At 29.3% G+C, this 23,401-nt stretch overlaps 2 protein-coding genes across 3 annotated transcripts; both read left to right on the top strand.

The window, feature by feature from the left end:
• Positions 1 to 6,634: 6,634 nt before the first annotated feature.
• Positions 6,635 to 12,444, top strand: LOC101268463 (ferric reduction oxidase 4). Of its 2 annotated transcripts, none has more exons than XM_069296176.1 (8): positions 6,635 to 6,898; positions 7,020 to 7,116; positions 7,334 to 7,516; positions 7,603 to 7,837; positions 8,416 to 8,743; positions 9,886 to 10,123; positions 10,929 to 11,626; positions 12,027 to 12,444. In XM_069296176.1, the coding sequence occupies exons 1-8, from the start codon at positions 6,748 to 6,750 to the stop codon at positions 12,164 to 12,166; spliced, it is 2,070 nt and encodes a 689-aa protein (XP_069152277.1). In that variant the 5' UTR covers positions 6,635 to 6,747; the 3' UTR covers positions 12,167 to 12,444. The 2 variants fall into 2 exon arrangements, with proteins under 2 accessions (XP_069152277.1, XP_069152278.1); XM_069296177.1 differs by having other exon boundaries at positions 6,668 to 6,898; positions 7,340 to 7,516.
• Positions 12,445 to 16,864: 4,420 nt separating this feature from the next.
• On the top strand, positions 16,865 to 23,177 carry LOC101266906 (uncharacterized). Its single transcript, XM_004234179.5, has 4 exons — positions 16,865 to 17,346; positions 19,074 to 19,335; positions 22,124 to 22,191; positions 22,625 to 23,177. Exons 1-4 carry the CDS (start codon positions 17,212 to 17,214, stop codon positions 22,871 to 22,873), a joined length of 714 nt encoding a protein of 237 aa, XP_004234227.1. The 5' UTR covers positions 16,865 to 17,211; the 3' UTR covers positions 22,874 to 23,177.
• The last annotated feature ends 224 nt before the right edge of the window (positions 23,178 to 23,401 follow it).

Below are 23,401 nucleotides of genomic sequence, written 5' to 3'. Positions count from 1 at the left end.
ATGTTTAATTTTATTTACTCTAGTTAAAGAGTTTTGTTTGCAAAATGTAACTTATAATAATTAATTTAATCAAAAACATTGGTTTAAAAAAGGTAACTGAATAATAAATGTAATTATTTAAATAAGTTAATTATTATTTAAAAAAATTAATGAGAATAATATATTTTTTCTTGATATGCTATAACTTGATAATAATATGCTATAAGTAGTTTATTATTAAAAAGTATGTTTATAACTTGATATTTATCATCTTAAATGTGTGTAGTGTTATTTTTATATATTTTAATTAATTAATTATTGTTAATAAACCTCATTTTCTTATCTCAAGATCAAATCGAAATAAATGGGTGAATTCTAGCGTAGATATCTGCTTTAGTTTGAAAATATTTAAAAGACAAGAATAATTAACGAAACAATAAACCCACTTCATTAGAAATAAAAGCCATTAATTTAATATATACATAAACAACAAATTTAATTTTAAACATAGAATATTATCATAAACAAGATCCGGAGTCAAAAGTGTAAAAAAAATGTTAAAGATTCTAAACGGGCATATCAATTTTTTCTTTTTACCAAAACAGTAAAATCGTTGTTGTAGCAGTGATTTCTTAAATTTCCTTTTTAAAAAATAAAATAAAATTTAAACAAGTCGTTCCAAGTGGAGCGATTTTCAAAATTAAAAAAAATATATAATTTTTTTAATAAGTCGCTGCTTTTGCAGCGACTAACATTAAACTTCTTCTTTTTTGCTTTATTTTTTAAAAAAATTAAAATCAAATCTTGGCAAAATCGCTAAGGCAACCATTTTTATTTAAATATTTTATTAAAATTACAGAGATTTACACTTAAATTTTTTTATTTTTTTTGAAAAGGAAATTTAATCAGCTAATTTTTTTGCAGCGATTTAATTAAATTTTCAAAAAAAAATATAAATTAAGTGTAAATCGCTGCCTTTACAACGATTTGATTTTTTTAAAAAAAATTAAATAAAAATCGCTGTCAATGATTTTAAAAAATTAAAAAAAATTATTCCATTTTTTAAAAAAATAAAGTAAAAAAAATTAAATGTAAGTCGCTGCAGAAGCAGCGACTTATTAAAAAAATATTTTTTTTTTATAAAAAAAAAAAAGCAAATTTAAGAAATCGCTGCTATTGCAGCGATTTTGCTTTTTCAGACGGCCAAAGTCGCTACATCGTGAGCAATTTTACCGTTTTAATTTTAAAAGAAAGTGATATACCCTTTTGGAATTTTGACAATTTTTTTTACCGTTTAACTACGCATTTAATAAAATAGCACATACTTAAATATTTAATATGTAACAAGAGAATGGAAAAATGAGTAATTATTAAGAAATTCCTCATAATCATCTTTAAATCTTGACTCCCAAGTGTGGGTGCTAAGAACTCTAATTCAATCAAAAATAAAAGATATTTTTTTCGAAATCATAAATTTATCGATTCCTATTTTTCGTATCAAAATAACCATATTTTTTAATTTGCACACTGGCCAGTCTTTGTGCTTCTACCTACTGAATGTTCTCATTTTCCTCAATTTGGCTTCTTGATGACTTACTTTTCATTTAGTTTCTTTTATTTAAATCACATAAAACCCTAAATAGAAGTAAGCTACAGTAAATGGACCATCACCGTCTCTTAGCTGGCATGACATGTCATTAAAATCTTTTTTTAATAATAGACTAATTTAATTCATTGAACCTATTTAACTAAAATAATGATCATATTATTTTTACTTTATTTAATTTATTAAGAATAAATTTTCATACTTAAAATCTTTTTTCATAATTGAACTTTTTATTTTTTATGTTATGAAGAATATATTTTTAAAATGTACTATAACTTTATCAATTTTGAATACTTATAAACATATATATTCAAAAAAAAATATAAATCACTCATTAATGCTATTTACATCAATTAATCACGAGTTATATAATAAATCAATAATATTAAAGGTCAATTAACTATAACAATAATGTTAATTGTATTTTGCAATTTATGCTTTCGATATTATATTTTTTTTTAAAAAAAGAAAGTGAATAATATTATATTTTTTATCCACTAGAAATACGAAATACCTCAAAAGTCTCCTTAAATTTTAGTTGATATGCTTTGTTATTAAATAATCATTTTAAAAAAAAATAATAGACCTTTTTGTTCATCAAACTTATGTCTCTACAAAATAAATATACAAATTACATGAGAATTTATGAAGATTATAAGAAAACTAATTTAAAAAGTCTAGTAACTTTATATATTGTTACCAAACATCAATGAAAAATTTCTCTGTGCACTTATTACCTGAAAATTTTAAAATTTCTAACTAAATTATTTGAAAATTTTAAACAATTCTTTTAATAAAAGTATTTAGATAAATTTGTAAGGTAAAAAAATTGGTAAGAAAAAGAAAATTATTTATTTCACTTTTTTTAATTTTATTTTTATTTTTATTCTATATTATATTATATTATAACTTTTCATACAATTAAACATCAATAAATAAACTAATAATTGATTGACTTTACTAATTTAATTCGATAGTATATACATATTATATAAGATTAATATATTGATAAATAAAGATCAAAATTTTATTTTCTATAAATATTATTCACTTACTAGTTTCTTTTTTTAAAAAAAAAGATATTTTAAGTATATATGGATTTCAAAGCATCCAAATAATTTTTTTTAATAATTAATCGATCTTAAATATTATTGATTTATTATATAATTTATGATTAACTGAAGTAAATTAGCGTTTATGAGTGATTGTATATCAATATTTTTTTTATGTATGTGTTTATAAGTATTTAAAATTAATGAGATTATACTAAGTTTTAAAAACGCATTTTGCATAACATAAAAAAATAAAAGGTTTAATTATGATAAAAGATTTTAAGTATGAAAATATATTCTTAATAAATTAATTAAAAAATTAAAAATAATTTGATCATTATTTTAGTTAAATGAGTTTAATGAATTAAATTAGTCTATTATTAAAAAAACTTTAATGACATGTCATGTCAACTAGGAGATAGTGATGTTTTTGAATTGTCAAGTATATTTTAAGGAAAATAGTGATAGTTGGATGATATTTTGGTCCTAAATGAAACATAATGATATTTTAAGGCAATTCTCTTATCTTGGGTGACCATTTGGGGAATTGACTCCAAAATTCTATAAAGAAAAAGATAAGTTGGTAAATAATTAATTTATCACATATCACTATAATAAAAATAACTTTCAGCGGCAACAAATATAAATATTAATAAAGAATGTTAACTCTTTACCGATATTAGTTAAGTATCATTAAAACTAATATCGCTAAAAAATTTAGAGAAAGACATTAAGAGTATTAATTATTGCTTAAAATATATATTTATTTTAACGACAATTAAGCTACTGCTTGATGTAGTGTATCGTACTTCACACATGAGATTCTTATGACATTACGTGACTACTATTATGTAAATAACTCTTTTAGAGAGATTATTGCTGGTTATAAATCTTATTTCATGATTTTTAAAAGAGTATATTAAAAAATGAATATTATTCCAAATAATCTTTGCAAGCATAAGGATCAAACATGATCTTATCTTCAACTTCAATTTCAAGAATTGTATATAAAGAAAAAAACAAACATTTCAAATCTATTACCAAATATCGAATCGTTTGACATAATGTATAAAAATAATGTTTAATAAATTTTATTAGTAATGCTTATATTAGCTTAGTTATGCATAGATTATTTCTTATGCATTGTTTGGTTTGGTATATTAAAAATAGTATGCATTGTATAAAAATATTTATTTAAAAAAATATCCTCCACAATTATGGCGTTGTAGGGTAATTGGATCTTTTACCATGCATTTGAATCCTTTTGTATTACTAACATCTAGAAATTAATGATATTAACAATACACTTTTCAATATTGTATTAGTTATACATAGAATGAAAAAATATATCAAACAAGAAACTACTAATACATAAAATTAGCGCATACATTATTTTTGCTAATATATTCTATCAAAACGCTATAATTTATCTAAATAGTTTGTAAGACTGATACGCATAATTTATAACTTACACTTCCTCTACTCATTCTTAATTAAAAGTGTTTTGCATTTTTATTTTTGTTTTCAGAAATAAATGTGCCCACCATGCCTAATTAACCAACCATAAACACATTGTTAATCCTTGAACGTACTACTAAACTTGTGTACTGCATTTGTTAGTCAACTGTACTTGCAGTTTTAGTAGTACCATTTCAAATCTTGGAATTTTTCATTGGATATATCTTTATAAATTAAATTATCCATTCGTCTTTTAAAAAAAAAAATATATCAATGCATTGTTCCTAATTCCTATTTGCTAAGCGTGTGGTCAACTAGTTAATTAATCTCCAATTATTTCAACTTAAGAATAATACTTACTTAGTAGTTTAATTTGTCCAAGAAAATCATTTACGTAATTTTGTTACATAAAATTGACTCAAACTTGATATTTGCATCTAACTAATGAAGTGTAGACATGTTTTTTCTATCGTTGTATTTATCAATAATCATGATTAATTAAGTAATAGATAAAGTTTGTACTTTGATTTTTAAATGAAAGGTAAAATTGTCAAACATAAGATTTTTTTTACACTATTCAAGTTACTTATGTAACACATAAACTTCTCCGAGATTTGTAATATTGAAAATAAAAAGATCACGACAAATAAAAATGACATAATAGTATAAATTTTTGTTTAGGCTAGCCATATATAAGAATTACAAACCCATACCAAAACTATCACAATTTGGTATCGTACTGAAGCTGATCTAACATTACAAGTGTATGCTATTTTGTGACATTACAGTTACCTTCAAAGATCCTTAGATTTTCTCTCAAATTATACTATATGATCAATACATTTTGCATAAATCTCCTAGTAAATATATTCGCAATGAACAAATAAATGATCTGCTTTGTTATTTATCAAGCATTGATTATCCTTCTTATCATCCAAGAAGTACGAAGAAAACTGTTAATTACATGACAATTTTCCTGTAAATTAGTATGAAAATTCGCAGGAAACAAATTTTCATAGAAAAATCTCTTGACGGAAAAGAGAGAATGGTTCTTTGATATAGCAACTAATGTGGATTCATCTGATCCATAATTTATCTTGTTGATATTGTGCTACATATCATCCCAACTCTTTTTGTGATACTGTTAGTGCCAGGCCAAACATAATTACTTTTACAATAAATTTTAACAATAAGGGACGAAATAACATCCATAATGTAGTCATTAAAGAGTTTTGTTTACGAGAGATTTTCTCTCAATTGCTTTGTTTTCCATATGTAGGCTAACTGTCCAATTAAATACGAGTGCGGAGTTAAAAGGGTAAAAAAAATTGTCAAAAATTCTAAAAGGACATATCAAATTTTTTTAAAACCAAAACGGTAAAATCGCTCACGATGTAGCGACTTTTGCCTTCTGAAAAAGCGAAATCGCTGCAATTGCAGCGATTTCTTAAATTTGCTTTTTTTTAAAAAAAAAAATTAAATCAAACAAATAGCTCCACACGGAGCAATTTTCAAAATTTAAAAAAAAAAAGTTGATTCAATTTTTTTTTAAAAAAAATCATTGGCAGCGATTTTTAATTAGTTTTTTTTAAAAAAAAATCAAATCGATGTAAAGGCAGTGATTTACACTTAATTTTTTTTTTGAAAATTTAATTAAATCGCTGCAAAAAAAATTAACCGATTAAATTAAGTTTTCAAAAAAAAAAATCTTAATTAACACATTTTTTGGGGCTGATCTTTATATGTGTTTATGTTATGAATTCTTAATTAACACATTTTTTGTTTTACACTTAAATTTTTATTATTTTTTTTTTAAAAACTTAATTTAATCGGCTAATTTTTTTTGCAGCGATTTAATTAAAATTTTTAAAAAAGAATATAAATTAAGTGTAAATCGCTGCTTTACAGCGATTTGATTTTTTTTAAAAAAAAATTAATTAAAAATCGCTGCCAATGATTTATTTTTTTAAAAAAAATTTGAATCAATTTTTTTTAAATAAAGCAAAAAATAAAAAAAAATTGATGGAAGTAGCTGCAGAAGCAGCGACTTATACAAAAAAAATTTATTATTATTTTTGAGAATCGCTCCGTGTGGAGCAATTTGTTTAATTTTTTTTTTTTAAAAAAAACAAATTTAAGAAATCGCTGTTATTGCAGCGATTTTACTTTTTCAGAATGCAAAAGTCGCTACATCGCGAGCGATTTTACCGTTTTGGTTTTAAAAAAAAATTGATATGCCCTTTTGAAATTTTTGACAATTTTTTTTACCCTTTTAACTCCGCACTCAATTATATACTCCGTCTTCTCATTTATCATTATCAAGGTTTGCAATTGTTAACTTTCACGTGATTATTTCAACTTAAACCCTCTTTTAACTTGTCAAAAGTGGTAAAGTGGCTCTTCCAGTTTGTTTAAAGGCATTAATATATAATACACAAGTTTACTAGACTGACATTCACCCTAAAAGAACTTCATTAAAAAAAAAAAAAACTAAAGGAAATAGTACAATTTGATAAGTCCACGCAAAAGAATTTGTAGCTAACATCAATCATAATAGGTAAAAACTAAAGGCATGAAGCATGGTGTTCCCCTTCTATATATACACACATAACATCTCTTCTATTGAGATAGAAAAAAGAAGAAGAAAAAAATATGGGGAGCAAGACAATTTTGAATGGTTTTGTGTTTTTGGTGTTTGTTGGATGGCTTTTCATATGGGTAATGTTACCTACACCTACTTACAAAAATTCATGGACTCCACATCTACTAATCAAACTCAACTCTACATATTTCAGGGAACAAGGTAAAAAATTTAATTATATTGAATCCCAAATTGTGACCTAACCCTAGAAGGCTAATGATTGTAATTGGGGATGATATTATGTTATTTAATAAACTTTTGCACTAATTTTCTCAATTTACAGGGATAAATCTTCTTTTATTTACATTTCCCATAATGTTGATAGCTGCTGTGAGCTGTGTTTATCTTCATCTTTACAACAAGTCAACTTCTAATCACAGGTTAATCAATTACATGTTGAGTTTTATTTGCAACCACGTTAAATCTTTGTGTCTTTGGGTATATTTCTCGTTGTCTTCTTACTCGTAGTCCTTTGAGGTTTGCTTCGCTAGCTTCCGCGTTTACACCTGCTTATTTTCGATCCTAACATTACATACTAATTATTAATGATCTATCTTTGATATATCTCTTTTAACTAACATACAATTATATTGTTAGGAGTAGTAATAAAGTGCGGGAATATTTTAGACGGCCACGGCTTGTAATTGAATCTCTTGGAATTGTAAACGCGGTTGAACTTATTTTCGCTGCGATGTTTACCGTTCTTCTTATTTGGTCTTTAGCCAACTACATCTACATCAGCTATGGTAATCTTCATATGCATAATCCCGCCGAAAAAGTGTAAGTCATCGATTATCAGACTCATATGGTCTCGATCACTCAACTAGTAGTTACTGGTGTAAATATTTTGGTTTAACAATTTTCAGTTGGATGGCGAAGTTTAGAAGTGTTGCATTGAGGCTTGGGTACATTGGGAATGTTTGTTATGCGTTTTTGTTTTTCCCAGTGACTCGATTATCGTCAATTTTGCCGCTGGTGGGGCTAACTTCTGAATCAAGCATCAAATATCACATATGGCTTGGCCATCTCTCTATGGCCCTTGCAGTTCTTCATAGTGTTGGGTTCGTCGTATACTATGCCGTGTCTAATCAAATGATAGAGGTAATTAATTTCTTTAGGGTTAGTTCTGTTTCATCTGAATTCGAATTTTTAATCAAATTAAGCCATTATATAAAACAATTTACCAAAGTAATATATTTTTCTAAAAAATTTTACAAAATCAGTATAAACGTATTTCACAGTAACGTTTTAGGGTATATTTTATTTTTTAAAAACTAACAGCATTAGGTTGATATACGTTACTGTAAGTAACATTTTACTCCTAAAACGTTATTTTCAGTAACGTATATCAATCTGATGCCATCAACTTTTAAAACATAAAATATATCTTAAAACGTTACTGTGGAATACGTTTATACTAGTTTTGTAAAATTTTAGAAAAACATATTATTTTGGTGAATGGCTTTATATAATGGCTTAATTTTGGTTAAAACCTCTCTGAATTCATTATTTTCAAGACCCTGAAATTTTTTCATGGATCAACCAAGTGAGGGTTTTTAACGCTACACAACTTTCCAATAACGCATCACAACAAAAAAATAACCCTAGTTTTTTTGTTTTTTTTACAAATTTTTAATCAAAAAAGATCGCGATATCATTTGTGTGTATATATTCTGCAGATGATAGAATGGAGTAGTTCGTACGTATCGAATGTAGCTGGAGAAATAGCGACGTTGGTTGCAATAGCAATGTGGGTTACAAGTTTGTACAAGATAAGGAGAAAGATGTTCGATTTATTCTTCTACACACATCAACTATATACTCTATACATCATCTTCTACCTTTTGCATGTTGGAGTTGCCTACACATGCATGATCTTACCTGGGATTTTTCTCTTCCTTATCGATCGATACTTGAGATTTTTACAGTCTAAAAGAAGTGTTAGATTAATTTCTTCACGACTTTTATCTTGTAACACTTTCGAACTCACCTTTTCCAAGAATCCAGGTACATTATATATACTCCAATATTTCACCTCTATTGATTAGTCACACATGACCTCAAAAAATTATATTCAAAGAACATAGTTTTGATATAGAAAAAATGCACAAGTAGCCCTTCAACCTATGCCTGAAATCCCAGAGACACACTTATACTATACTAAGATACTTCTACCCCTGAACTTATTTTATAAGTAATTTTCTACCCAGTCAACCAGTGTTGGGCCTACAAGATAGTGCCACGTAAATCGAAAAGTGGTAGAATATTATTAATAAAATAAGTTCAGGGGGTAATAGGACATTTGTATAGTATAAGTGTGTCTCTGAGATTTTGGACATAGGTTAAGGGTGTACTTGTGCATTATCCCTTTGATATATTATAAACATTTTTAGTCTAAGATCATAAATTTTAATTTTCTTAAAAAGATAAGTTAAACCCCATGCTTAATTACAAAAAGCATGCTAACTTTTCAAGAACATTAGTTAAGAAGATACAAACACACACTCTCTCCGTCTCTTTCAATACATACATGTGAATCTATCTCCTTTATAACTCGATGATAAAGCAATGATTCTTTTCTAAATTCGAAATAATTTAATTTAAACTTTTTATAGTATGAATGTATGATTAAGATGGTTTTATACACCAAATGTTATAGCGTTATCAGTAGGTGATTGGCCTTAGAATTATGAAACTCAAATTTGACATCAACATTTGTTTATGAATTGCAACAAAAATTCAATTTCAAACTTTAAATTTTTTTAAGTCGGATTTGAAATACCAAGTTGTATTTCCAATTTTTTTTTAAATGAGAAACTTGAACAATAAGTTTATATTTTGTCAAAAAAGAAAAGACGGTTTTAAACTTAACAAAAAAAATCTCATGTTCGACATGAATGGTTGTTCATATCATATGAGGAAGGTTTTTTTTAAAAGAAAAATCGCTAATTACTATATATTGTTGATTTATTAAACCAATGTAATTTTTATAATAGCATTTGTAATCACTCCATTATTATTGAACTTTATTCCCAATTAATTAAATATGTTCACACACATTGAAATTAGCAGTAGTAGTACACTAGTACTATTACTAGTACTACACATGTTAGTTAATACGTACTTATAATTTTTTCACATTATTACAGCATTAACATACAACCCTACAAGCATCTTGTTTGTGAACGTGCCAAGTGTATCCAAGTTACAATGGCATCCATTTACTATTGTTTCAAGCAGTAATTTGGAGACAGATAAATTAAGTGTTGTAATTAAATGCATGGGAAGTTGGAGCCAAAAATTAGAAAAACAACTTTCTTCTTCTCCAGATCACCTACAAATATCAACAGAGGGACCTTATGGACCTTCATCGTCTCATTTCTTAAGGTAATTAATTACTCCCTCCGTCTATTTTTACTGGTTCACTGCACTATAAAAAATAGTTGTTCAATATAATACTTGTTCAGTTTGAAAAATTTAAGAGATAGATTAACCTTTTGTGTCTATTTTACGCTGATATTAAATGGAGTATTCAATATCTAATACATATTTCAAAGGCCAAATAATAAACAGATCCCTAAACTTGTAGGATTTTTCCCTCATGTACCTCAACTATGCTAGTTTCCTATTGAATCATTGAACCACCTATAATTTGTTTCTTTTAAATAACGGTGGCTGATGTGGAATAAGATTTTGTGAAAGGTATTGATAGAGAAGACATACTCATTAGTCCAATTGATAGTTCGAGAATAATTGTGTTTTACTTCAAGTCATTTGAACACATTAGATAATAAATGAAACTAACACACAATTTGTCTTCATTCCTTCAATCAAAATCATTGCAATACGAACACAATTAAAGACATTTACAATCGAAAAAGACGATCAAAATCAGTCAAACAAAGTTTAAAAGGAACAAATTATGGGTGGTTGAATGATTGAATAGGAAAATGACGTAATTGAAGTACCTGACCTGATGGAAAACCTAACAAGTTTAGAAATTCATTTATTACACTTAATTACAATGATTAGTAACTCAAATAAAACAAATGCTCGTTGATCACATAATCATTTAAATTTAAGCTACTAGAACGTTACATAAAACATTGTAAAATATTTTTGAAGCTATTACTTAGCATATGTGTGTAAATTTCATTGATTTAACAAAGCCAATGTGACATACACATTTCAGTCGAGAATGCTTGGTGATGATTAGTGGAGGAAGTGGAATTACTCCCATGATTTCAATATTTCGAGAGCTCATTTACAGAAGCACACTTCAACCAAACACCAAATTACCAAAAGTCATCTTAATTACATCCTTCAAAAACACATCAGATCTCACAATGCTTGATCTCTTGCTCCCTATCACCACAGCTCCTTTCGATATCTCCAACTTAGAATGCAAAATCGAAGCTTATATCACTAGAGAAAACGAACCACAACAACACGAGTCGAAACAACAACTCCTAGTGTTCAAACAAAATCCGAAAGACTCTCCTATTTCTGCAGCACTCGGGAAAAGCAGCTGGCTCTGGCTTGGAGCGATAATTACTTCTTCATTCTTCATGTTTCTCCTTTTGTTAGGCCTCGTTACGCGTTACTCCATATATCCAATTGAACGCGATGGGAAATTGTATCATTACAGCGCGAAAATTATTTGGGATATGTTTTTGGCTTGTGCTTCGATATTTATTGTCACTAGTGTTATTTTTATGTGGCAAAAGAGGGAGAATGAAATTGAAGGCAAACAAATTCAGAATGTGGAAATTCCTACAAATTCACCTGTTGGTAATTTATGTGGTATCGAAAGGGAGCTGGAAAGCCTTCCTCATCAGTCAATTGTTCAAGCTACTAAGGTGCATTATGGTACTAGGCCTGATCTAAAAAGTAAGTTTACTAGCTAATTTATTTGGTACTTCAATATTTAAATCGCATATTCCCTTTAACTTGGTTTCGAATTATATATACGTTCTTCAATTTTAGGTGTGCAAAAATAGACACTTAAACTTGTATAAAGTTGAACAAATAGACACACATGTCCTACATGTCATTTTTTGTCATACATGGTGTCCTACGTGTATTTTGTCATGTAAGACTCATGTGTTTATTTATTCAAAAGTTAGATAGTTAAACTGTCTGTTTGTGCATTTTGAAAGTTGGAGGTCAAAGTTAAAATTTGAAATCAAGTTTAGGGTCTAATATATGTATTATGCCTGTTTAAATTGTATATACAACATAATTTTTTGATGAAAGACTTGAACTTATGTTATTTTGAATTGAATGACAGGAATACTTTTTGGTTGCAAAGAATCAGATGTTGGAGTTGTTGTTTGTGGGCCAAAGAGCATGAGACATGAGGTTGCCAATATATGTGCTTCTGGCTTGGCACAAAACCTACATTTTGAGTCTATCAGCTTTAATTGGTGATGCTCTCTACTTGCTTCTATCACAAAAAAAAACAAGGATGTATGTATTGTCTTTTACTATTTTTCTTTCTTTTTTTTTGGATTATTTGGTTGTGTGCAAGTTTCTGAAATATGGTTTAAAAAGTTGTGTTGTACAACAGTATATATAATCTGGTCAAAAGTTGTGTAAAATGAACATGTTTGCTTGAATGGTTTATCTTGTAATTGAATTAGAATGTAATTAAGTGTGAAGACATGTTATTCAATATCAATACATAAAGAAAAATATAATCACCTAAACCTCTAGTTACATTTAAACCTATTATTCAAGTAATCTTGCAGAAAATTGGAACATAGATTCATATATGATGTTTTTAAAAGTTTAAACCACGTAAATCTCACTAGCTTAGGTCTTAATTATTAAGATTTCCAATAGTAAATATTACTTTGTCTATCATATTTTAAGATTAACATACATGAGTCTCAATATGAGATACATATATCTGGGGAATTTTAAAATTGAAGTACAAAATTTATTTATTTAAATTAACTTGTTGTAACTGATTTCATTAATTAGAGGAGTAATTGAGGATTTTCAAAATAGATAGATAATTAATTTCATTTATTATTCTTTTGAAATAGTAAATTCATTAATATTATAAATATAAGATAAAACATGTATATCTTGGTAATGTAATTTGATTAATTTCAAATTATTACTCTTAAAAAAATAAATTCATTAATTCGGTTTATCTATTTGATATATATGATGTATTCAACAAACTAAACACTTCGATACATGAGTGTCATACAAGCACATCCATATGTGTCAAAGTATCTAGCATTAATTTCATGTATTTGAATACGTATCTAGTATTATATATATATATATATATATATATATATATATATATTTAATTATGTGTATCGAAATATGAAATATAGGTGAAACACATGAATTTAGGAGCATATAACGATGGTTGAGTATCTGTCATATCATTAATATCATTATGTAATTAAAAATCATGTATTCGAAATTTAATGGTGAATACAAATACATGGTCAGATACCCCATAACTAAAAATACAACTCAGATATTAATTAAGATTACTACTTATTAGATACACATGTTTTAAGGGGTATATCAAAGTAATATTAATACTATCACAGCCATGTCAGATTAACCAAAAAAAGCATTAGAAGAACACTAGCAAACAAAGATTATCTACAATACTCCTTTGTAACATTTTGCGTTGTGGCATAACATAATTAAAACAAGATTCATTTCTACCGGATACAAATTAATCGAGACCCGTTTTGAATTGAAAGTTTTCTCTTTAGCAGTCGCGTTGATTTGATTTTGTTATAAATGAAAAACAATCAAGATCCACTCTAAATTGAAAGTTTTTTCTGTATCAGTTATTTTGATTTGATCTCGTTAGAAATTAACAATATAGAATAATATTTGGGTTCAGAAAATTTTGTCGACCATAATGATGATATCTTGAGAAGAAGAGAGTTGATCAGTTATTGTTAAGAGATAGTGATTGATTTGAAGTGAAAGAGTTAATTAAGCATATAATCAATCAATCATAGTTTTAAGGGATGTGAGTATCTATTGAATCTTCAAATAATATATTAATATATGGATATAAAATACAAAAAGTGATAATATATGTAATCGTCTGAAAGTAAAATTAATATTAGCAGATATAGTAGTGATGTACATTTTCTCGGGGCTTATAAATAAATTTTACTATTAAAATGTGCTTTGTTTTTTTTTTTTTGAAAAATTATAATGTCTCTTTTCGAAGTCTTCAATAAATTTAGTTATAGTAACACTCTTTCGCGATTCATAGGTTAATGAGAGAAATATTTTGCTTATCTTTAAATATTATATGTGTGATGTTGTTGGATCAGTAAAACAAATGTCTTTATAATAAGATTTTAATTCAAAACTTACATGAAATGGTAAAATCTCTTGATGATAACGTATTAAAAATAATTAAGTTAGAAGAACAATATATTTATAGAGAAAGGTAGTGAGAAGAGAAAAGGATTACATGAAATTGCAGTGAATGAGACCCCTCTAATTTTTCGGTCACGAAATAATTAACCCTAACTTTTCTCATAAATGAATAGACATTCACAATAGTATATAAAATATTTTTATAATAAAAATGAAATAATATTACTAGTTAGAGTAATTAGGTCATATTTAAGCCTATTATATCAAAATTATCTCCAGTTTAAACTACTAATTATAGAGATTTCTTCTTAGTACAAAAAATAGTAGAAAATCTTGTTTTTCTGAAAAATCAGAAAAAATCACATTATTCTTTCTTTTCCCATTAAAATAGAATTATGAGATATAGTTAAATATGGGCATTATAGGAACCACATAATTAATTATCGATACTTTGTGGAAATAATTTCAAATAATTGATTTGAATTATGCTAACCATAATAAATTACAAATCATTCTACTAGAAATTCGTAATTGCACTCTTCTATTTATATTTCGGAATTCATCATTTAACACTTATGTAATCCCCCCTATTACAATTACATATACAAATCAATAAATTAAATTATTGACGAATTTAAATTGATGATTAATTTTCTTTGGAGAACTACTTAACCTATTTTACATGTCGGATTCATAAACTCACTCGCAAGATTTGACACGATGAAAACTTATAAATTTCTCAAAAAGGAATATCAATCTGTCTCTATAACGAGACATGAATTTTATCAACTAATTTATTATTTTATATATATATATATATATATATATATTGTAATGATCCGAAAAAACTATTTTTGAAATTTTTTATGAAATTATCATTTTATTCCTATCAATAGTTACCTCAAGTTATTTTAATTCGATAAAAATAATTTGAAAATTTTGAACTATCAATAGTTATCTCTGAGTTATTTTCTTTTCTTCAAAGATAAAAGAAAAGAAAAAGAAATTTTTAATATGTCGTTACAAAAGTCATATAATGCACATGGGAAAATTCTGGAAGACGATAACATTCTTTTAAGATAAATTTAAATTTATTATATTGACACATTTTCCACCAACTTTAGCACTTAATTTAGTTCGATGATTATTCTATTACTAAAAAAAAACCTAGCACATTTTTTTTAGTAACTATAATATTCTTGAATTAGGTAATTAGCTAATATAGGTGGTGGCTATTAGTGAAAACAGCCAACAAGTTGCAATTAATCTGACTGCAAAGACTTGTTGCCAATACTTAATTTTGTCTTAATCAAGTTGATTAATGGAAAAATATTTGCAACCTAATACCAAACAACACTAGAATAAATTAGTTTAATCATATGGCATAATACAACCATGAACCATTCCATTTTTCTTAATTTTTTAAAATTCAAATAACCGCCATTCGATTGGGTCCCACTGAAATTTTGTAAGAATTAATATTTTGTTTTATTTTATTTTTCGGTATTATATTTTTGTGAATCCTGATTAATTCAAATACATTCGAGAAGTTCGAATTTGGGGGATAAAATATTGTCAATCAAAGACGACTTTGTACTAAGATCTTATCATTCCACCACCACTTTTGATAAATATTAAATCTAAACCTCCTTTCCACTTTAATATGATAGAAAATGAGCTTTAAAACGATTTATGACGTTTCTAATGAAAATATAAAAACATAAGTATGATAAATGACTAACTATTCAAGTCTCAACACTCCCCCGCCCCAAACCATCAACCTCGTCTCGTTTCACTCCCACAATATTTTATTAAATTGTGTATAAGTATTATCGAAGTAATATTTATTTATCTATCAAATATTTAAAAATATATGTTTTTTTATTAAAATATTTTATAGAAAAACTTTTTTTCATGAATTTTTCTTCGTAGCTTCTAGCAACCCTACCCTAAGACGAAAAAAAAATGTCTTGAATTGGAAGATAGGCAACTTTCTCTCTTTTTTTCAACTTCGTTATTAAATGTTTTTGTATATGATAATTTATTTATTTTTTGTCATTCCCAAAAGTTAATTATTTTTTTTCTATTTTATACTTGCGATTAGACACATTTCATTATGTAATTAATAAAATAATTTATAATTTTATAAATATTATATATTTTAGTTCATAAATTTAAAAAATTAGACTCTATATCTATGTAAATATATTCATATAAATTGAGACAAAAATTATTATTTCCTTTTAAACTATATACTCGATTGAATCATATCTAAACTATATACTCGATTTAAATTAAAGACCAAACAAAAAGTTAGGGATAAAAAACGAACTTGTGACCAAACTTTTTGGACTAAAATTAGTGATGAATTGCCAGCTAAATGAAGAACTTTTATCATTTTTTAATTAATAAATAATTCCAAGCTGTCGGTGTGAACAATGAGTGCATCTTGTCTATCCATCGGGATTGCGATCGAGTGGTAAAAACTCTTTCATTTTGAATTTCTTAAATACAAATTGATTTTGTTAGAAATTATTTTACCTTTCAATATGATATTCATTAACACAAATTTAAATTTAATTAAATTTTAACATAAATATCGTATGTTCGATAAAAAAAATATCTCGTCCTTTCAAATTTCAATAATGAACATCTCTATCTCTTATTGACTAATGGGCCCCACAATGGGCCCACAAAGGACCCACCGCCCGTTTCGCTGCCATATCCGTGTAGCGTGTATCCCACTTCCTCAATTTGTCCCTTTTGCCGCAGTCGGAAACAACCGCAACGATTGCAAAACAAGTTAAAACAGTGTGGAGGAACTATATACTAAAAAATAATTTTTTAAAAAAAATTAAAGCATAAAGTTTATCCAATCGATAAAAGAAATTCATCGACAAAATCTGCAGAAAAAAGAGAGAGAGAAAAACGAAAAAAGGGAATCGCCAAACCAAAACGGTCCATGGTGATTATTACGATAACAACAACCACGTTGCTTTTATTTCATTGTTTGATTTGAAAATTTCAATTTTTTTTTCTCATTATTATTTTGGGGGAGATTGTTGAGGATTTTCTTAGGGTTTTTAATTTGAAGAAGGATGACGGAGGTGGTCCTCCACATATATGATGTGACGAATAGTGGCTCCGATAAGACCAACAACACCATTGTTCAGATCAACAAGTTTTTCAAAGACGGTATCGGTCTTGGTGGAATCTTTCATAGTGCCGTTCAGGTTCACTTCTTCTTCTTTACGAATTTCAATTGCCTTGATTTTCTGTAAATTTTCCCCTCTCAATTTGGTCATTTGGTGTTCTGTGTAGGGTAATTGGATCTAGGGTTTAGTGTCGGTGGGAGTGGATTTTTGTTTTGAGCTGTTGGATAGTGAAAGTTGTTTTGTTTTAGTGCGTTAAATCATATATTTTTGATGCCTGGGAATATATTTCATATAAGGGGATCTGGTTGAATGTGTTCGTGGTATATTCTTAAACATATGCTTTTCTGTTTTTGGTCAATTAAGATTTCTCTTGAACTTACTGGTTATGAGGATGTGTGAATTGACTCGATTTATGCTCTTTAACTAGTAAAATCAATTGCCTTGTGGCCTGTGGGCATCAAGTTTCTTGTGTTTGTTTTTCTCTCTTTTCTTTTTTTGCTTCTCCTTCGACACACAACTTTTGTTTAATAATCCTGAGGTTTTTGAGTTCATAGTAGATGTCAGCATTACAACTTGTCACCATCTAGAATCATTGTAGAAGTTGAGAACAAGTTTGATGTGCATATGACTTACTATTATCTCAATTTTTTGTCTATGAAATCTGTTAATACTTGAAAGCTGTTTAGTTCCAAGGGTGGCCTAGTAGTTGAGGAATGGGAGTAATAGCCGAGAGATGCCTAGGTTCTAATCCTAGCTATAAAACATGGTGTGAGTCCATCAGTTTTACCCTTGGTGGGCAGAATAATCTTTTCATCGTCAACTAGAAATGAAATAGGCTAGTAATCTAAACAGAATAGTTTCCTTTTCACCATCAGGCATCTGTAAATATATATTCTTGGAAGTCTGAGCCTTCTATTATTTCTGCTGTTAGCTAAGAAATTATTCGTGTCTACTGTCTTTTCAAAGATAAAATATCTTTTGCCTTTCTGGCAACGACATTTTTGTTCTAAAAAAATGGTTGGTACAATTTTTTGTTTTCTTCAGTGTTGACTAGAAAGGAAAGAGTTCCTACTTGAGCATTGGAACAAATTTCTCCAATTTTTCAAGAAATATTACGGTACTAGTGTTGGTGATAATGTCTGAACTGTATGAGATGACGTCCACCTGACATTTCCATATTTGGGGTTAATCATGTAATACTAAGCTTTATGATCCTTGTAGTTTACCGAAGATGAACTAAGTGGCATTGTTGCTTTCAAGAAGTTGATATCTAATCTCGTTTATCTAACTTCAGAAATAGGAACCATTAAGTTAAGTTACAAAGAACAACACCCAAGGGTGTAACCTAGTGTTCAATGAAGTGGGTTGAGAATCATGGAGTCTCGGGTTCATATCTTACACTAGATGATTTCTTCCCATCTTCTAGAGACGAATTTACCTGATACTTGTGTTGGTAGGAGGTAGCAGGTACTCATCGAATTAATCCATGTGTGTGCAATTCTGCTCTAGACACCATGGTTATAAAAATAAAATGAGATGCATTGGTTATTCTGCGATGATATACTTGGACAGTAACTATTTGCAGAAATGTTGCATGGTCTCATCTTGTGCAGTGTCCATTTAAGCTCATCACTTCCTGCTTTCAGTAGCTCTTTAACTTTTAGCTGAACTTTTGTCACTTGTTCATCAACTAGCTTCGTTTTGTCAAAATGTTGCTATGCTTATATTGTATATATCTCTGCTTTATGTCATTATCCTTTTAAGCCCGTGTTAATAAATGTTAGATTTGGTGTATATTTGCATAGGTTTATGGAGATGACGAGTGGTCATTCGGATTCTGTGAACAAGGTACTGGAGTTTTTAGCTGTCCTGCTGGAAAAAATCCAATGTATTCGTACCGTGAATGCATTGTACTTGGAAACACAAATCACTCTATTTTCAAAGTGAACCAGATATTGAGAGAGCTTAGTAGAGAGTGGCCTGGACACTCATATGATTTATTGTCAAAGAATTGCAATCACTTCTGTGATGAATTATGTGAAAGACTTGGTGTTCAAAAGCTTCCTGGTAATCTTTTTCTCCCTCTCTGTTGCTTGTTAATTCTGTTTGCGCTATAACCATTTTCATAGACAAACTCTTGGTGGTGAACTTGAATGTGGCACAAATGTATGTCTGCAACTTTTGGTGTCAGGAGAAATGCTCAAATTACTATGTATTTGCCATCTCATCTCTCTCAATTGGGTGATATCTGTTCACGGGGTGAGATGTTTACTCCGGGGACAGTTCTTGGTTGTCAATGCTCATGAAAACCATCTTGAACTCGACCTTCGTTGACATTTTCTGTGAATGTTATTTCTTTCTTTCCAAGTTTGGTTCCATATTTACTAGTTTTGATTTCTATGTAATTATTGCTTGATAGACCTTCAGGCTTAGAAACAAGGTGCACAAACATGATGGGAACACTACCAAAGTCCCTCTTTAGATTTGACAAAATTTTGATCATGATCCATGGTTACACATTAGAATGAATAACTTCAGAAAGTTTAATTTTATAGTTGAACCCCTAATCTGTGCTGCAGGGAACACACACACCTAGTATATTTTGATTTTCCCACTGCACTGTTACGTAAGCTAATATTTCATTACCATTAGTTGCCAAGCACTCAAGACGGTGCTAGGTATTTGTCTGAGCTGCTATATATGTTGTCATTTTTTCCAGATATTATACGTCAGTTAAATTTCACCATAATGCGAAATTGCATAAACTTCTATGTTTTAAATCATGTCTTGATTTCTCATTTTCAAAAAAAATCTTGTGTTGATGATGCCTTCCCTTCGGAACACTCTGTTTCTCTCCCCAAAAAACACATGCTTGAATGATTCTCCAGTTTTTCTTCAACTCTTTATTCCAACATTGAAGTGTTAAGCTCATGATATCACAGGTTTGGATGCTGTTGCTAGTTGAAACCCTAATATTTAAGTGGAGAAGGGTAGAGTGGCTGGCCCGTTAATTCTCATAGTTCTGAACTGTGCATCACTGGCCCTCGGAAATTTCTTGGTTTTCAAAAGAAGTATCTAATCAGATGCTTGCCAAAAAAAGTTTTTTGTGGGCATGATAAATTTTGCCTGTAGTGTAATTCACGCGAGTAAGAACCTTCTATTTTATCTGAAGTAGTCTGTCAGATGCTTGCCAAAAAAAGTTTTTTGTGGGCATGATAAATTTTGCCTGTAGTGTAATTCACGCTAGTGAGAACCTTCTATTTTATCTGAAGTAGTCTGTCAAATATGGTTCTCCAATGTAGGTGCTGTTGGGTGTTATTTTGTGGGAGGGGTGGGGTCTTAGATGTAAGTATCGACTGAAGTCCTGCCTTGCCTTGTGATTGTTGCTTGTATTGAGGTTTCCAGGATGTGCACTAGAATAACAGTTCCAGACAAATTGAGATATTATTTTGCCTTAATAATACAAATGATGATGCTGGCGATGTATTTCATGCAGTGAAGTCAGACCGAGTACTTAATCTTTGTTGCCTCTTCATCTGCTAGTGAGCAGGCCTAAAGTGTCCACGTTATCAGGCATGCATTAAAAAGTTAGATGTCCACATTAAGTGTTCTCCTGAAGGACATGAGTTTAACACCCATCTGTAATCAGGAAACTTGTAGTATAACTTGTCTCTTTGAGTATAGATGTGCTAAGTACTCACCGCAATTTAATTGTTGATTTGTGTATCTCTTTGTGATTGTTAATACTGTTTGAATAAATCACCTCCAGACAGTGCTGTGAAAGGCGATCACCTCTTCATCGCCTATTAGCTCTGTAGCGCTTCCATCTTCAGAAGGCGACACCATGGCGAGAAAGGTGTCACCTTTTGTATTTCTTTTTTAAAAAAACGAAGGGCGGCCAATTTAGATTTTTAAAAGTTAAAAGGTTTCAAGTTTTTCTTTCCAAATTTGCAAAATTGCACTCTTGGACTTTACTTCGACTCCAACCAGTCGACTTGACTAGACTTCTCCAGTGACCAGCCAGACTTATCCAGAGACTCCAAAGTCTAACCAATACGTATTTCTTTGTTTCTTCTTCTATTCTTCAGATTTCTTCTTCTAATTTCTTCCTCCGTTTCTTTTTCCTTCTTCTTCAGACTTCACAGTTATTTCTACCTCAGTTTTTTTCTCACTGTTTTGACTTTTGTTCTTTTTTTCCTCATTCAAGTTCTTCCTCATTCAAGTTCTAGGCTTTTAGTATTTACCATCTATTCTCAGTTTTTGGATTGAAATATTTAGCTATATGTTATTGCTATTTTATTTGGATTTTGATTATTTATATACACAATTAAATATTTTAAATTTTTGGTATTAATTGGCGCCTAACTTCAAAAAGGCACCTCGCATTGTGACGACTGGCGAGACAGACCCTTGTCGCCTTCTGTTGCCTTTCGCCATCCAAAATACTGCCTCCAGAAAGATAGAAGCTTGATACCAAACTGTCCACTGATATTTGAGTGCTATAAGCATGCTGATTGAAGCAATATCCTTAATCATGAGAATAACTAGCCTTGTTTCTTATGGGATCTTTGTAATATCACTTGATTCTTGTAGTTTATTGGTGTTAGATGTTCACTGCAATATGATTGGTTATTGGGACAAATCGTATTTTTGATTGCTATGCTGTCTGGATATGTCACCTCAAGAAATAGATATGGCCAAAAACTGTAACTAGTGCTAGAGTACTAGTCAAGTGCCTGATTCAAGCAACCTCTTTAACAAACATATGTACATTGTGCAGCATAAATTTTCTGGATTTTGATTTCCTGTCTGAAGCTCGCCAGCATAGACCATTTTCTTATAGCTTCTGTAACAGGTTGGGTTAACAGGTTTGCTCATGCTGGTGATGCTGCCGTTGAGATAGCAGGAACTACTGCTTTTAGGGTGAGATTCTTCTACTTTGGCAGTGCATTTCTTTATCTCTAATGTAATATGTGTAGTTACTAATCCCCTTAGTTCCCAGTGCCGCGTGCCTGCTGGTCGGGCGAAACAAAGTTCTCTTCTGCTTCTACTTCTGTTTATGTGTACTAATTGTTTGGCCCTTTTCTAAAAGGAAAATTTCTCTCAAATAGTTAATTTTATGTAAGATCAATCTACTTGATTACTGGGTTCTTGATTGGATATTTTTTTCAACTTATTTTCCACATTCAACTATTAACTCAATCGAAGTCTTTAAAAATATGAATTAAGCAGCTTAAAAGATTATTTATGTTTGTTTGATTAATAAGCACCTTGATGTAATTTTGTTTGGTTGTTAACATGGCTTGCTAGTTTAGCACAACTTTTGCTTCAATATGACTTCTTTATCTCTTTGTAGCTGAGGCAAGCTAAAACAGAGATCGTTACAGCCAGTAAAGTGGCATATAGGTTCTTCGCAGGAGTTGCTTCTAACAATTCAGCTTCCCCTGACTCTCCTGGCAACTCTGGTCGGGGAACTCCTAGATTTCAAGCGAATTGGTTCAAAAATTTTATCACCACTGGTGCCAAACCATCTGGTTCAGATAGTGAAGAGGTGCTAGGACATCAGCAGCAGCATGGAACAGAGACCCCTCTGAGGCAGAACTAGCGTCAGGAAAGCTAAAAAAATTCCACTCATCCGTCTTGTTTCCGAGTATAGTTCATGTTGTAGTCAGACACGAGGAAATATCGTGTCCTGCAATGACTCCTGTTATTGTCTAGAAAATGCCAAGCTGATTGATCCTGATTTGTTGTGGAATATGTAAATCATTTTGTTTTTCTGGTGCTGCTTAAATGTTGCAATTTGTTATGGGATTATGTAAATTGCTCTGCTCTTTTGGTTACGCTGATTAGTGCTTAGAGAACTACATATGCACAAACGATTTTCTTAACTATCTTAGCTATTCCTTTTTCATCGTCTTCAAAGTAGCAGGTATGTGATTTCTCTATGACGACTTTTCTTCCTTCGATTTCATCTACATGGCAGATGTGATGTTGGGTTAAATTGTTTCTCTATAATCCTAGTTTCCTCTGGTATGAAATAACAAGAAAGAGTGGCAACGCTAATTTGTCACAAAAATTTGATATTTTAGTACATACTACGTATTGTCGTTTTTATGATTTCATATACTTTGTT

Source organism: Solanum lycopersicum, chromosome 3 (assembly GCF_036512215.1).
Source record: "Solanum lycopersicum chromosome 3, SLM_r2.1".
Classification (NCBI taxonomy): Eukaryota; Viridiplantae; Streptophyta; class Magnoliopsida; order Solanales; family Solanaceae; genus Solanum; species Solanum lycopersicum.
Note: the sequence above shows the minus strand (reverse complement) of the source record. Positions and strands in the feature narration are given on the sequence as shown.